General features: G+C 43.8%; 1 protein-coding gene across 1 annotated transcript in view; it reads right to left on the minus strand.

Annotated features, from left to right (window-relative positions):
* rad51b (RAD51 paralog B) overlaps positions 1 to 13,212 on the minus strand; it is a 32,179-nt gene that overhangs the window by 6,580 nt on the left and 12,387 nt on the right. The window contains exons 9-10 of the mRNA XM_030772553.1: positions 11,325 to 11,420; positions 9,060 to 9,138 (exon numbers count right to left, since the gene is read on the minus strand). Coding sequence (XP_030628413.1) covers positions 9,060 to 9,138; positions 11,325 to 11,420 — 175 coding nt within the window. The remainder of the gene's footprint in view (positions 1 to 9,059; positions 9,139 to 11,324; positions 11,421 to 13,212) is intronic.

Below are 13,212 nucleotides of genomic sequence, written 5' to 3' on the forward strand. Positions count from 1 at the left end.
TTGTGATTTACACCCCTTAGCTCTGAGAGAACCCATCAAAAGAACCCATACACAGAATCATTAACATAATGACCATCTCCAAGAGCTGCTAAATGTGGCAGGACTTGTGTGTCAGCTCTGTGTCCTCCAGGACATCTCTCTGGCTTCCATCAGAGACTAGAAAGACCTAATAAATACAGTTAAACAGAGAAAGGACTGTTGCCACAAAGCAGAAATTAAGGAGGTGGGAGAAGGGTGTCTTTCTCCCTTTTTGCAATTTACAATTTGGTATTTGGCAGACGCTTTTAGCCAAAGCGACTTACAATCAGTGCATCAGTCGGATTCCTAATACCTCATAAGCAGAGATCACAATAAGACTGAGCGTCAATTTACCCCTTTGTATTGCACCTCTGGAATACTTTGACAAACACAGATACAAGTCAAGGTTTTTTTTTTTTAATGTAAGGAAAGGAAGGTTAGGCAGTGGGGGACAGGTGTATTTGATGGTGTATTTGTGTAACCCCCCCCCCTCTTAATTTGAGTTTTCGTTTTTGGTTCTCTGTTGTTGTGACTGCCACACCGCGGTAATGTGATTTAATCCATGTCTACCACTTTCTGACCTAAAGCAACCTCCCCAGTATTCAAGAGCCAGAGAGAGAAAAAGAAAAAAAAAAAAGAAAAACACAACAAAGACAGAAGTGATCATCGAAAATGTCAAAGACACAAGTGATTATATCTTAAAAAGAGGAAGTTAAAAACCCCTTTCTTGTTGGAAACCAAGACGACATGCAAATATGCTCAAAGCTACACTTCCCTTCTCTCTTCCGCTATCGGAGTTTCTCTCTGTTTACCTCAAGTTTTCTCTTTTGTGTCCATTTCCTGAGGCGCTTTACAAAAGGGACTGGGAGGAGGAGAAGAAGAAGAAGAAGAAGAAGAAGAAGAAGAAGAAGAGAGCGAAGGGTGGGAAAGATTAGCCGCGATCGTGAACCATACCAGCGCAATACGCTCGCCCTGCGGTCACCCTATAGTCCTGTGTCTTTTGCAGGACCACACACATTCACAGTGGCTTAGGGGAGACAGCCAGCAGGACTTAGTGTGGACAGGCCCACCCTCACACTCTCGGCAAACCTCTACAGTCGCAAACCCCTAACACAGGAAGCAGGAAAAGAAAGAGCAGAAATCCAGAGAGAGAGAGAGAGAGAGAGAGAGAGAGAGAGAGAGAGAGAGAGAGAGAGAGAGAGAGAGAGAGAGAGAACCAGAGGAGAAGGGTCTGTGGTGCAGCAGTTGGGCGAACACCGCAAACGTTTCACAGAGGGTATTCTCTGGCCGCAGCTTCTTCCACAAGGCCTACAAGTACCGTACCACTCCAGCGGTCAACACCCAGCTGCTGGCCAGGAAAAGAGAGAGAGAGGCCAGGGGTTGGAGGAGGGTGGAAGGGAAGGGAAGGGAAGGGGCAAGCTATAGTCACTGAATAAAATCCCCTTCTCAAAAGGATCAAAGCTGCGGTTGGCAATTTAATTCCGAGAGGATATTGGTGTTACCATTGGTTTGCCCTGGCTTCCTGCCTTTTGTGGGCTGCCCCTCCTTCCTAACATAAGCCCAGTCTTAAGTCACACCGTTCAAACAGGGGGGCTATTATTAAAGCCCTCTACACCCCAGCACCCACCCACCTACTCAAACAGAAGCACAGCACACACGTCCACGCACTAGCGATGGAGAAAGCAGTACATCGGCAGGGTAGAGATGGTGACCCTCCTGAGACCAGATCTGTACAGCATTGGTAACAAACGCCTGCAATGCTTGGGAAAACCCACCCACATTTGGTGGCTGGATGCCGCTGAGTAAAAGGGAAGTCGTCTCAAAGCAAGGAGGCAGATGAGGAGGGAGGACAGCAGAAAGAAAAGGGGGGGGGGGGGGGGGGGGGGTTGAGAATGAGTGAGAAATGGGAAGGCAACTGGTGTGAAAGAGAGAGAGAGAGAGAGAGAGAGAGAAAGAGAGAGAGATACAGCTAATCCCATGGACCAGCTGCTGCGCAGGGACACGCAGCAGGCGTACCCCATCTACGACCTTACAAACGCGCAGCCTAAAGGTTAATGAGTCTGGCCGTAAACAAACAGCCATACGTTTAGAAAGGAACAGAACACTGCGTGAAAACTCCTCAGAACATACCACCTGTCTTCAGCAACCACCGTGTTTCCTTATTGGTTCACAGAGTCCGATTTTAGGGGTACATATCTAGGATTGCAGAGGGATTCACAGCTCTCAACACATTGGAAGAGCACATATCTTGAATTCTAGGAGCATTCAGGATTCTAGATACATTTCAGGGGTACATATGTAGAATTCTGGGAGGATATGTTTCGGGGGTACATACGTAGAATTTTAACATTCCAGAGGGTTGCATAAGATGAACTCTGGGAACCAGTGGCACAAAGAAGTTCATCACTGTTTTTGTTTTTTTGTATCTGAAAGTCGACTCCAAAAGATTTGGTCAGTGGCCACACAGCAAGCTAATCCAGCCACACAGGTGATGATACCTGACCTCTCTCACTTATGCCCTGAGATTAACCTTCAAATCCAGGACATAAAACCTTCCCAAGACGACGTGGTTTTAAAAATGACCTGGGTTTATTCTTCGATCAATACCTGGGTGTCAAGGGTGACATCAAAACAAGAAACACAGGCTACCCAACATGGAGGTCTGTGGGTCGTGACCATTGACCCTTTCCTAAAACTCAGGGTTCCAGAAGCGCCACCAACCTGCTTCCCAAGACTCTGAATGAACCTCTTTAATTCACCTACAGGCAGTACGATCAACCCCAGGGTTGGATTGGGTTAACTCCTCTGTGCTTTCTTTACACACTGACCTCTCTGTGAATTCCTGAAATCCGAGCGGCATGGTGGAACACTGGAAGCGTTTAGCGATCCGGTAAGGAGCAGGATCCTTTCTGGCCTCTTATAGCCTCTAACGGCAGTCATGGCAAAAGCCGGGGGATTTGAGCCAGCGAATCCCAGGCAGCAGGACTCAACTCCGTACCATGATGTAATGCCTAAAATTTCAGGCAGATGAAACGCACAACCTCTTGTACCTTGGATCCCATTTAAGTCCAAAAAAAAAAAAAACAGGAATAAAACACCGGGAGAAGCACCACGTTGCATAAGCGTTCGTATTCCAGAGCCGAGCTTGGCTTTATACTTAACATACACAGACATTCAAGACCTCCCACCAGCGCAATTTTCCTTATGTCAGTAATTTTGGTAATAAGGCCACCCAATGTTCTTCTGCGTTACTAAACTCATTGATTTTGGCATCAAGTATATAGTTTATTCCTTTTTTTTCCCCCCCTGACAAAGCTCAAGAGAAAACTTCTCGACCTTAGTGTTTTCACCTGTGCCACTCGACTCAAACCAAAACCGCAAGAGACCAGTAACAACTCTGTTGAATCTGTCAACTGTATTTTATATATTACTGGAATTTTTTTTGCACCGAAATAACTGAGAATAAAAAAAGAGAATCACACCACCTCTCTCTATTCCTGGACATGCGAAACAAAAAAAAAAAAAATGTTCTCTCAAAACGCAGATCAAAAACGAACTCAAGACATCCTCACATCCGAAAATTCATGTCATCAACATGTGGTTTGCTCGGAACACAGGATATGAATCAGAGATTCAGATATCAAGCTGAGATTAGCATACGTTGGATTCCACCCAAACATTCCAGGATCGCAGCATGAGTCCGGCGGTTGCCTGGCAACATTAATGAAAGGCAGAACGTGCTGAACCGCAAATAATGAAAAGGGAAGTGAGAGGAGTTAAAAGGCAGAAGTGCCTCGTCCGAATAACATAAACAGTGTGCTTTCAGGTGGTTACAACTTCTGCCTTGCATTTCTGTAATCTCAACTCTAGAAACTATCCAAAAAGAGGACTATTTGAGTCAATGAGTCATGGAGGATAAAAAAAAAAAGGTTTTGACTGAAAATCCTGGAGGGCATTGGACAATCCCATGGACTCTCCCAACGACAGTTCAAGCATTCACCACCAACAATCTATTGATTCCCTGTTTTTTTTTTTTTTGCCGAGCTCAGCATATTTGCTTAGCACGAGTTAGATGGGCTCCGTGCTTCCTTTTATGCCAACCTTCCTTCTTTCACCTTTACACCAGGCTCTATAAGTAAGTACTGGGCCCTTCATTTCAGAAAAACCAAGGGGTGTGGAGTCATTTCACCAAAAAGTCCAAGTTTCAATGCCATTTCTTCTCTCTTTTTTTTAATATAGTAAGAATAAGTGCATACAACAGAGTTTTGTAATGCCTCCAAGTTATCGTATTCACTCACTTGTTCTTATCTGTCTCAACACCAAATGAGTCCAGTGTTTTCTTTTGCTTTATTTTGGTTTTTTTTTTTCGAGGGGGGGGGGGGCCCTAATTGCAACCTTAAATAACATGGTACAGTACACCCCCACCCCCCTGAGCCCTAATCTTTGCGTGTTATTGTAGCGGCGGAGCTTGCTGTGTACGTGACTAACTGATAAGAGCTGTGAGAGAGGCCCAGGTCTGTCCGTATCTCTCGTCCACAGTGGAGTCCACGTGTAGGCTCTGGAGCTATACTGTGTTTTCCACCAGTCTCAGACCAGGTTACAAGAGCTCACATGTTCAACCCAGTCCTCCTTTGCCAGTGACAAACAACACGCGCACACGTCAGACAACACTCAGAGGCGTAACCAGAACACATTTCTCTCCTCCACTGAACTGTTAAGCTGGCCTCAACAGTAGGTTTAACCACATGTCTGACATAAGATACACGGCATGGGATCAGAGAAGTCAAGTTGTGACTCAGCTATCCAAGGGGACACGCCAACAGAAGATCAGATCTGGTTCTTAAGCTCTACCTTCGGTCAGGAGAGCCTTTTGAACATGAATGTAACACCGCAGGCTGATAGGCACAACCATGACCTTACAATTAAACAGCCCCCCCCCCCCCCCCCCACCCCTCAAAATAAAAAGATAAAATAAGCTTAAGAGCTCTGGCCACTTTGGGTACAAGCCTCCTTAAGGAAATTACTTCAAATAGACTGCCTGAGAGAGAACATTATGTTGCTCCAAGAAATATCTGTGATAAACGTAATCCGTATATATCTATCAGAGTGTCACCTGGACATTCTCGATCCATCAAGGGATAGTTTAAGTGTTTTTCATGTAGGAGTGTGACAGTCACTCTTAGTCACTCCTAACTCACTTTTCAGCTAGCAGAGTAAGTGACCACATGGAAACACACAGACACAGTTCTGCAGAGACAGCGATTTCTTTGCGTATTTTGTGCCCGGCTGGCAACTTCCAGTGGTTCCATAAATACTCCACAGAGTAATAACAATAAGTGAAAACCCAGGCAAGTAAGATCTTGCGACAGCCGTATCTCTCTCTCTCTCTCTCATTCCCCCTTTCACAGTTTGATCGTACTGATTGATTTCAGACGCAAATGACTTCACAAACTTCACAGCACCCCAGGCCTGATTTCAGTAAGTGATTTGATACTTTGTTGTTCTAAAAGTCTACAGATGATAGTGCAGGTCTTCTCTGCAGTCTCTCTCTTTTTGAATTCCGCTTCATCAGAAGGGGAACGAGGGAGGAGCCAAAGCGTTCCCTTTCCGCACGCGCACACGCCGCTTGAACCCGTTACCAATGGCCTTACAGTGAAGTTCTCGACAAAAGTAGGAGCAGTTGCGCAATACCCTGGGACAGTGTTACTTAATGAGAACAACATGCCATGGATGGGCAGAACTGAAATGAAATCATCTAATGAGGCAGAGAGAGAAAGAGAGGGAGAGAGAAAAAGAGAAACCGAGAGAGAAAGAGAGGGAGAGAGAAAGAGAAGATTGCTGGGGAAGAACGGTGTCATATTTAACTTTCACATGGCACTTGTTGTTGCCTGGATTGGGGGGGGGGCCCGTTCTTTCCGAAACACACGCCATCCTCAACCTTACATAACCGTGATGTGCTTTATTACAAAACCTTTGGCGCTTTCACCAAAGACCAAGTAGAAAAGCAGGAGAAAAGTTATCCATACCCCCATCCCCCTGATTCAGTTATTTCTTTTTACTGCACACATCTGTTTGGAAATATCCTGTGGGTACCGCAGCCTCTCTGTACGTGGATGACATCACTTGTTTCGGGGTGGGGTGGGGGGGGTGCCGTGGCACTAATTCATTTATTACGGATGTTGTTGCCATGACAACCACAACAGTCATCATTTCTTCATTACAAAGAGACTGACACAGCACAAAAAGGCAGACAACAAGAGGAGGAAAATCAACTCTGCATCCAGAGACTGTGTGGTCAATGCAACATAACAAGGCAAACTCCAGCTATTTCATGTGTGTGTGTGTGTGTGTGTGTGTGTGTGTGTGTGTGCGTCAAAGGGGTTTGTTGCAAATATGAGAGGAAGTATAGAGGGAGTGCATCACAGATGCTTTGAAAGGTTTGTGTGCTTAGAAACTCTATGGCCACTCTCAGACAGCAGGGTTAACAGAAGGTGGCGGGTAGTGTTAGCTATACATCAAAATACTCTGTTAGCTATACATCAAAATACGCTAATACTCTAGTTAACACAAAGCCGGAGCAACACCACAGAACAACCTGTTAATAACTAAGTTACTTTATTACAACCAACCCACACACGTGCATATCCCAAATGCGTTTTCCCACAAACAATCCTCCTCTCTCACACACACACACACCTGTATAAAGGCTACATTAGTGAGGGACTCCCAGTGATGTATATATCTAAAGATAACTATAAACCTTCCTGACCCATAACCATGACACTTATCTTGCTTTCAAATAACAGGTCCACCTCTCTTACACACACACACACACACACACACACACACACAGATGCACACAAATACACACACATTACTGTGCTTGTGAAGACACACAAATTCACACAAACATATCTGCTAAACACAAAAGGAAAGTGTCCAGATCTGTATTTAGATGAACAGTTGTCTGAGTTTCAATGTATACTTTCTTTTTTTACATATACTTTCTTTCTCTTTTCCCCCCCCCCCCCCCCCCAAGATATCGGATATTTTTTCCAATAGATATCAGTTGTCTACTGAAAAAAGTGCCCAAGCAACACGAGAAAGCCTAAAGACAACACGGAGTCTATGCAGATACTGACTCTGTCTATGACAGTGAATAAACCATTGTCTGTGAAAACGAATAACATTCAAAGAGCACAACTTATAATGGCCGACAATGGCGTGACCTTCAAATTAAATGTCTTAAAATAGACCATTACCATAATTAATTACTTAAGCCAGAACACACACACAAAAAAAACAAACTAAAAGAGTGAACTGCTAGTATGTTGACTTGTGTGCAATCCACCACAAAAAAAAAAGCAAGTGTCAACTTATTCGAACAAACTCTGAGCACAAAAGCTGTTCTGTTATTTCTGTTAATTTCCCAAAACTTCTTAAATTTTTTTTTTTCCTGGCAAAATGATGTGCAGCTTTTGGAGCCAAATGACAGACAGGAGACGTTAGAAGGATTTATGCTGCGTTCCATTTGCCTCGGAAGTCGGAACTCGGAGCTGGGAATGAGGGTCGAAAGGCTTTAGAGTCACTGGAGAAATGTTCTCATACTCACACAAACCCAAATTGTTTCAGCGGGGGGTTTTTTTTTTCTTTCTTTTTTGTGGCTGTTGTTTTGTTTTGTTTTTTGTTTTTTTTTGTCAACTGCATTTGGTTAGATAGCTTGAATGATTCATATTACTGGCACGCAAAAGTGATTCACCGACGGTAAAAACATGTAACAATAACAGTGTGGTCCAGTCCCCCGGCCTTTTTATAAAACCAAAGCTACAAGAAAGAGGAACATTCTTTAATTTTTTTTTTTTTTTTTAAAGACAGCGTGCCATTAGCCTGCCGCTCAACTGAATCAGCTCGTGTACACATCTATTTTCCGTTTTTTTTGGTTTTTTTTTTTTAAATCAGGCCAGCCAAAGGCCAGAGTCTCTCCTAAAACACTCTGTAATTTACTGCCCTCTAAATTGTCTTTGCAAACGGTGGTGACTGAACTTACAGGATTTCTCTCTGTGTGTGGAAATACTTATGCAGAGAGGCAGGTGGAGGCCATCTTATTTCTTCTTCCTTTTTTTTTCTTTCTTTTTTTTCCTCCAACCGTTTCTTTCCTGTCCCTGTTTTTTTTTTTCATTGTTGTTGTTTTTTTGTTTTTTTTTCCCCACATGAAGGAGAGGCAATATTTATTGTCTTTCCCCTCTCTGAGACAGGAGTCGCTATGCCACAGCTCCTGGCTGGATTTGAATTACGTTTGAGATAAGCCCATTTTTTTTTTTGCTATTACTTTTCCCCCAATACAAACCTTGGCTGAGCGACACTGTTCTTGTTTGCACGTTGTCTGTGATCACGAGTAGGCTGTGTGTGTGTGTGTGTGTGTGTGTGTGTATCCGACAGGCTCGCAGTATCTCACGACCACTGAGTTCACAGGGACGGACTACAGAGCACAGAGGTTAGTCTTACAGACAGACCACTCTAATTCTGGCGCACTAATAAACCATAGAATTACTGGCCTGCTGACATAAGGCTGCATCCGTAACACATCATAATAAACAGTCACGGTTGAACAGACAGACAGCGAGAAGTCAGTTACACGACTCAGAGATAAGATAATGAAAACAGAAACATGAGTCAACAGGACCACACACCAATCCGCTTTCAAACTGACCGTTAACTTTTCTTTCTAATCAGCACCCAATTCTATCATTACAACATACAGTCTCAAACCACTGTGTCTGAGTGTGTGTGTGTGTGTGTGTGTGTGTGTGAGTGTGTGTGGAGGGCAGGGAGATTTCTCCCTTTGATATAAATCTTTATTTGAAGTGATTTTTCCCCTCACATGTATATTCTCTCCACTATCTTTTTTTTTGTCCTACGAGAACTGGGCGATTGTGTAGTGGAAGAGATGGCCTGAGTGCATTGGACATTACATTTTTGGTGAAAATGAATGATAAATTTAACCGATTAAAAAAAAAAAAAAAAAGGTTACACACACTCACCTTCCAGCCGAAAACCGTCTCTGTGAATGGTGTAGTTAAGCACTGCAAAAGGGGCCACAGGCGACTTTGCAATGATCATCTGTATAAATCGGCAAAACAGAGGAGAGGGGGAGAGAGAGAGAGAGAGAGAGAGACAGATTGGACAAGAATTCTTATCTTCTGCCATATCATCTGAAATAAAGAACAACTTTACAGCCTGTAAGCAATCTTAAAGCCTGTCAGTGTTATGGTATAGGAGTTTTAATAAAGTCTTTTAGACAGTGTTTTGGTATAGGAGTCTTAATAAAGTTTTTTCAGACACTGTTTTGGCATAGGAGTTTTAATAAAGTTTTTTCAAACACTGTTTTGGTATATGAGATTTAGTCAAGTCTCAGGCCGACACACAGTTTAGTTATGAACGTTTTGGTAAGCAATGCGCAAGTTAAGAATGACTACGTTAGCCCAGGGTCGCGGCTGAGACAGTGTTCCAGTGGGAGAGAGGTCATAACAGTTTATTGCTTGCAACAGGATTTGCATTGGCCCAGGAGTCTAAGATTGGCGTCTCTGTTGTAACTTTCAGACGGGCACGGCTGGGCACGACCCCATGACTGTACAGCCTCACAAACCAGGTGAGGTCTCCACAGGAGGCTTCCAAAAGAGGAACTTGATAAGGGACATCGGTAGGCTTCATATATTGCTTGAAGAACACGTGCATCAGATACGAGACTGAGTGATTTAGACCCGTGCTGAGAGGGTGTGACAGTTAAAAAAAAAATTAAAAAAAAAAGAAAGAAAGAAAGGAAAAATAGCACTACAAAAGAAGGCACCTGTCCTTTCTGAGACAGTAACTTGGTCTGCCAGGGCTCCGCACCAGCTTGGTCTCAACTCCAGAAATATAGACTTAGTACCGAAGGCCGACTGGTTCCAATGTTTCTGACTCTGCTTGGCAAACCCAAGCAAGGTACTTAAGTCTGGGTTGTGCCATGGTACTCAAACATGGTACCTTTAGGTCTTCTATGCCTTACCTCAGCACGATGGCCTTAAAAAAAAAAAATAAAAATAAGTGTGCTCCGTGTTACCTTGTGTGGTTAAATAAGGGTACGAAAAATGAAAACAAAAAAGTCTGAGGTAGCAACTGTACCACTTCATCCCTTTCTCTTTCCCTGTTTACACATGCTGAGCTGAGGTTTTTTTTTTTTTTTTTTTTTGTTTTTTCTTTTTAAAGGGTCTCTTCACTGATTCTGACAGAAACAAACACTCCAAAGTGTCAACTCGGTTCTCTCAGTACAGAGCTGTTATATGCAAATACAGGCGAAACTGGAGTTAACGCTGTTAAAAATAACAAAAACAAAAAACTGAAAACGAAAAACAGTATAAGAGGGCGGGGGGGACTGGGGGGGGACGGGGGGGGGGCTGGTCTAAGTGGTGTGTTACAAAGGCTAATAATGACCTGTCTAATACACTAGACTAACACTGCCTTGCTACTACATTTAAAGTATAGCACTGGTACCATGTCAAGCACAATTATTGTTTTTATAAGTGCAAAACTATTATGAATAACATGAATAACAACTCTTAAAACTGCAACTTGAAAGCATCGCTGTGTTCTGTGTGCATCTGTTTACTAAATGCCGGTCATTGTTTTTGCATCTCCTTCCTGAGGAATGAAACCAAATCGTGCAAACTGCCGCTCACAGTGAGACGACTCTCCACGTGTTCTGACTGTGTGTGTGTTAGAGTGTGTGTGTGAGTGTGTGTGTGTGTGTGAGTTTGTCTGTGTGTGTGTGAGTGTCTGTGTTAGAGTGTGTCTGTGTGTGTGTGAGTGTCTGTGTATGTGTCTGGGTGTGTCTATGTGTGTGAGTTTGTCTGTGTGTGTGAGAGTGTCTGTGTTAGTGTGTGTGTGAGTGTCTGTGTTAGACTGTGTCTGTGTGTGTGAGAGAGTCTGTGTTAGAGCGAGTGTGTCTGTGTGAGTGAGTGTGTGCGTGTGTGAGAGTGAGTGTGCGTGTGCGAGAGTGTGTGCGTGTGCGAAAGTGTGCGTGCGTGTGTGAGTGTGCGTGCGAGAGTGTGTCTGTGTGTGCGAGAGTTTCCGTGCGTGTGAGAGCGTTTGTGTGTGCGAGTGCGTCTGTGTGTGCGAGTGTGTCTGTCTGTGTGCACGTGTTCTGATTGGTGTTTACATACACATAGCAAGCACTGAAGAATGGCTGCACAATTTAAAACACTGTCCCAGAAACACTGTCTCCCCTGTCCAGCTCTGAACGCAGTCTCAGATGATATTCCCCATTTTACCTGTCTCCGCTGGCCATCCAGGTACTGGACGATGAGTCGCGTGTTGACGCTGTGACTCCAGGTGTTCCCAAGCGCAGCAGTTACACGCCCGGAGTCCTCGTCGGCACAGGTGGTGGAGCTGGGAACTGGAGAGAAGCTTGTCTTAGTCTGTTGCCTGCAGGCAATGTCAGTGAGTCAAAGGTGACAGTGCAACCCGCCACAGTCAAAAGGACTTCACAGTCTAATTCCTGCGTTTACCAAATGCTGAGAGACAGAGTTGTTTTCTTTCTTTTTTCTTTTTTTTTTTTTTGAGTTAGCTGAGAAGTGACTCAATCATTGTCTGTCGGAGATGGACAAAAAAAAAAACCCACACCACAATCAGATAATAATAAGAACAAGGCACCAGCATTACAGTACAAACACCCTGCCCCGCAGGGCTGACACAACCAATCTTTGCACACACTACAAACCTTTCCTATCACTGTGAGAACTGCTCCTTAAACAGGAATTCCTCTGTCCCTTCTGACAGCTGGGGAATAAGCCTGTGTGTGTGTGTGTGTGTGTGTGTGAAAACATAGCTGAAGTATTTGAATGGGCCCAGGCCCAATACTCTTCATGCAGCTCTTTTACCTCCTGCCCTTTTTCTAATGAAGTTACTGAGCTTGTAAGACCGCTGAAGGTGCAGAGGGAAACCCAAACAGACCTCACTGACTCCGTCATGGATTTTCTAATAAGACTGTAAGACTGAACACATCAAGGTCACACAGAAAGGAAAAGGAACACCGAAGAGAACTGGAAAAGGGCCAATCCCCGAAATACAGTAAATACAGTGAGATCTGTACCAGGTCTGGTGTGTGTGTATGTGTATGGTTGTGTCTGTGCTGTTATAAGCCCTGATGTATCTTTTGTTGTTGATGTTGTGGTTTCTCTGCTTTTGTGTCTTGTTTTGCCATCAGCTCTGTGTGTGTGTGCGTGGCTGTGTGCACACAAGCGAGTAAGCTAGAGAGAGAGAGAGAGACAGAGAGAGATAGAGCAAGTGTGTATGTGTGATGTGATAGTATGTCTAAGAGCTGTATGAGTGTGTGTGTGTGTGTGGCAAGAGAGAGAGAGAGAGAGAGAGAGAGAGAGAGAGAGAGAGAGAGAGAGAGCGAGAGCATGCATATGTGTGATGTGATAGTATGTCTAAAAGCTGTATGAGAGTGTGTGTGTGTGTGGCAAGAGAGAGAGAGAGAGCGAGAGAAATAGAGAGAGAGAGAGAGAGAGAGAGAGAGAGAGAGAGAGAGAGAGAGAGAGTGCATATGTGTGATGTGAGGGCATATCTAAAAGCTGTGCATAAGTGTGATGGTTTGTCATTAAGCTCAGTGTGTGTGTGTTTTGGTGTAGTGTTTGGTAATTACGTGTTCTGCAGACAGATGTGTTTATGTCTGTGTATGTATGTAAGCAGTTTTTTGTTGTGATGTTGGGTAATTAAGTGGTGTGAGAGGGCGTGTGTGAGTGTGATGGTACAGCATTAAGCTCTGTGTGAGAGCATGTGCATGTCAAAGTGTATGTGTGTGTGATGGGACTTTTATTTAATATGTGTCTTTTAGCTGTGAATGTGAATGGGTGTGTGTGTGTGTGTGTGTGTATATACATACATATACACACACACACACACACACACACACACACACACACACATGTCTGTGTGCTTGCTACGTCTGTGTGTGTGGTGATTTGTATTTCATTTTTGTCTGTCAGCTGTGTATGTATATGGATGTGTATGTGTTTACATGTGTGTGATGATTTGTATTTTATATTTGTCTTTGAGCTGACGTATGTGTGTGTGTGTGTGTGTGTGTCAGTATGTGAGTTGGTCTATCATTAAAGGTTTGATTTCCATGCAGCAATCAGGGCTTTTAGTCATAAA

Source organism: Chanos chanos, chromosome 4 (assembly GCF_902362185.1).
Source record: "Chanos chanos chromosome 4, fChaCha1.1, whole genome shotgun sequence".
Lineage (NCBI taxonomy): Eukaryota > Metazoa > Chordata > Actinopteri > Gonorynchiformes > Chanidae > Chanos > Chanos chanos.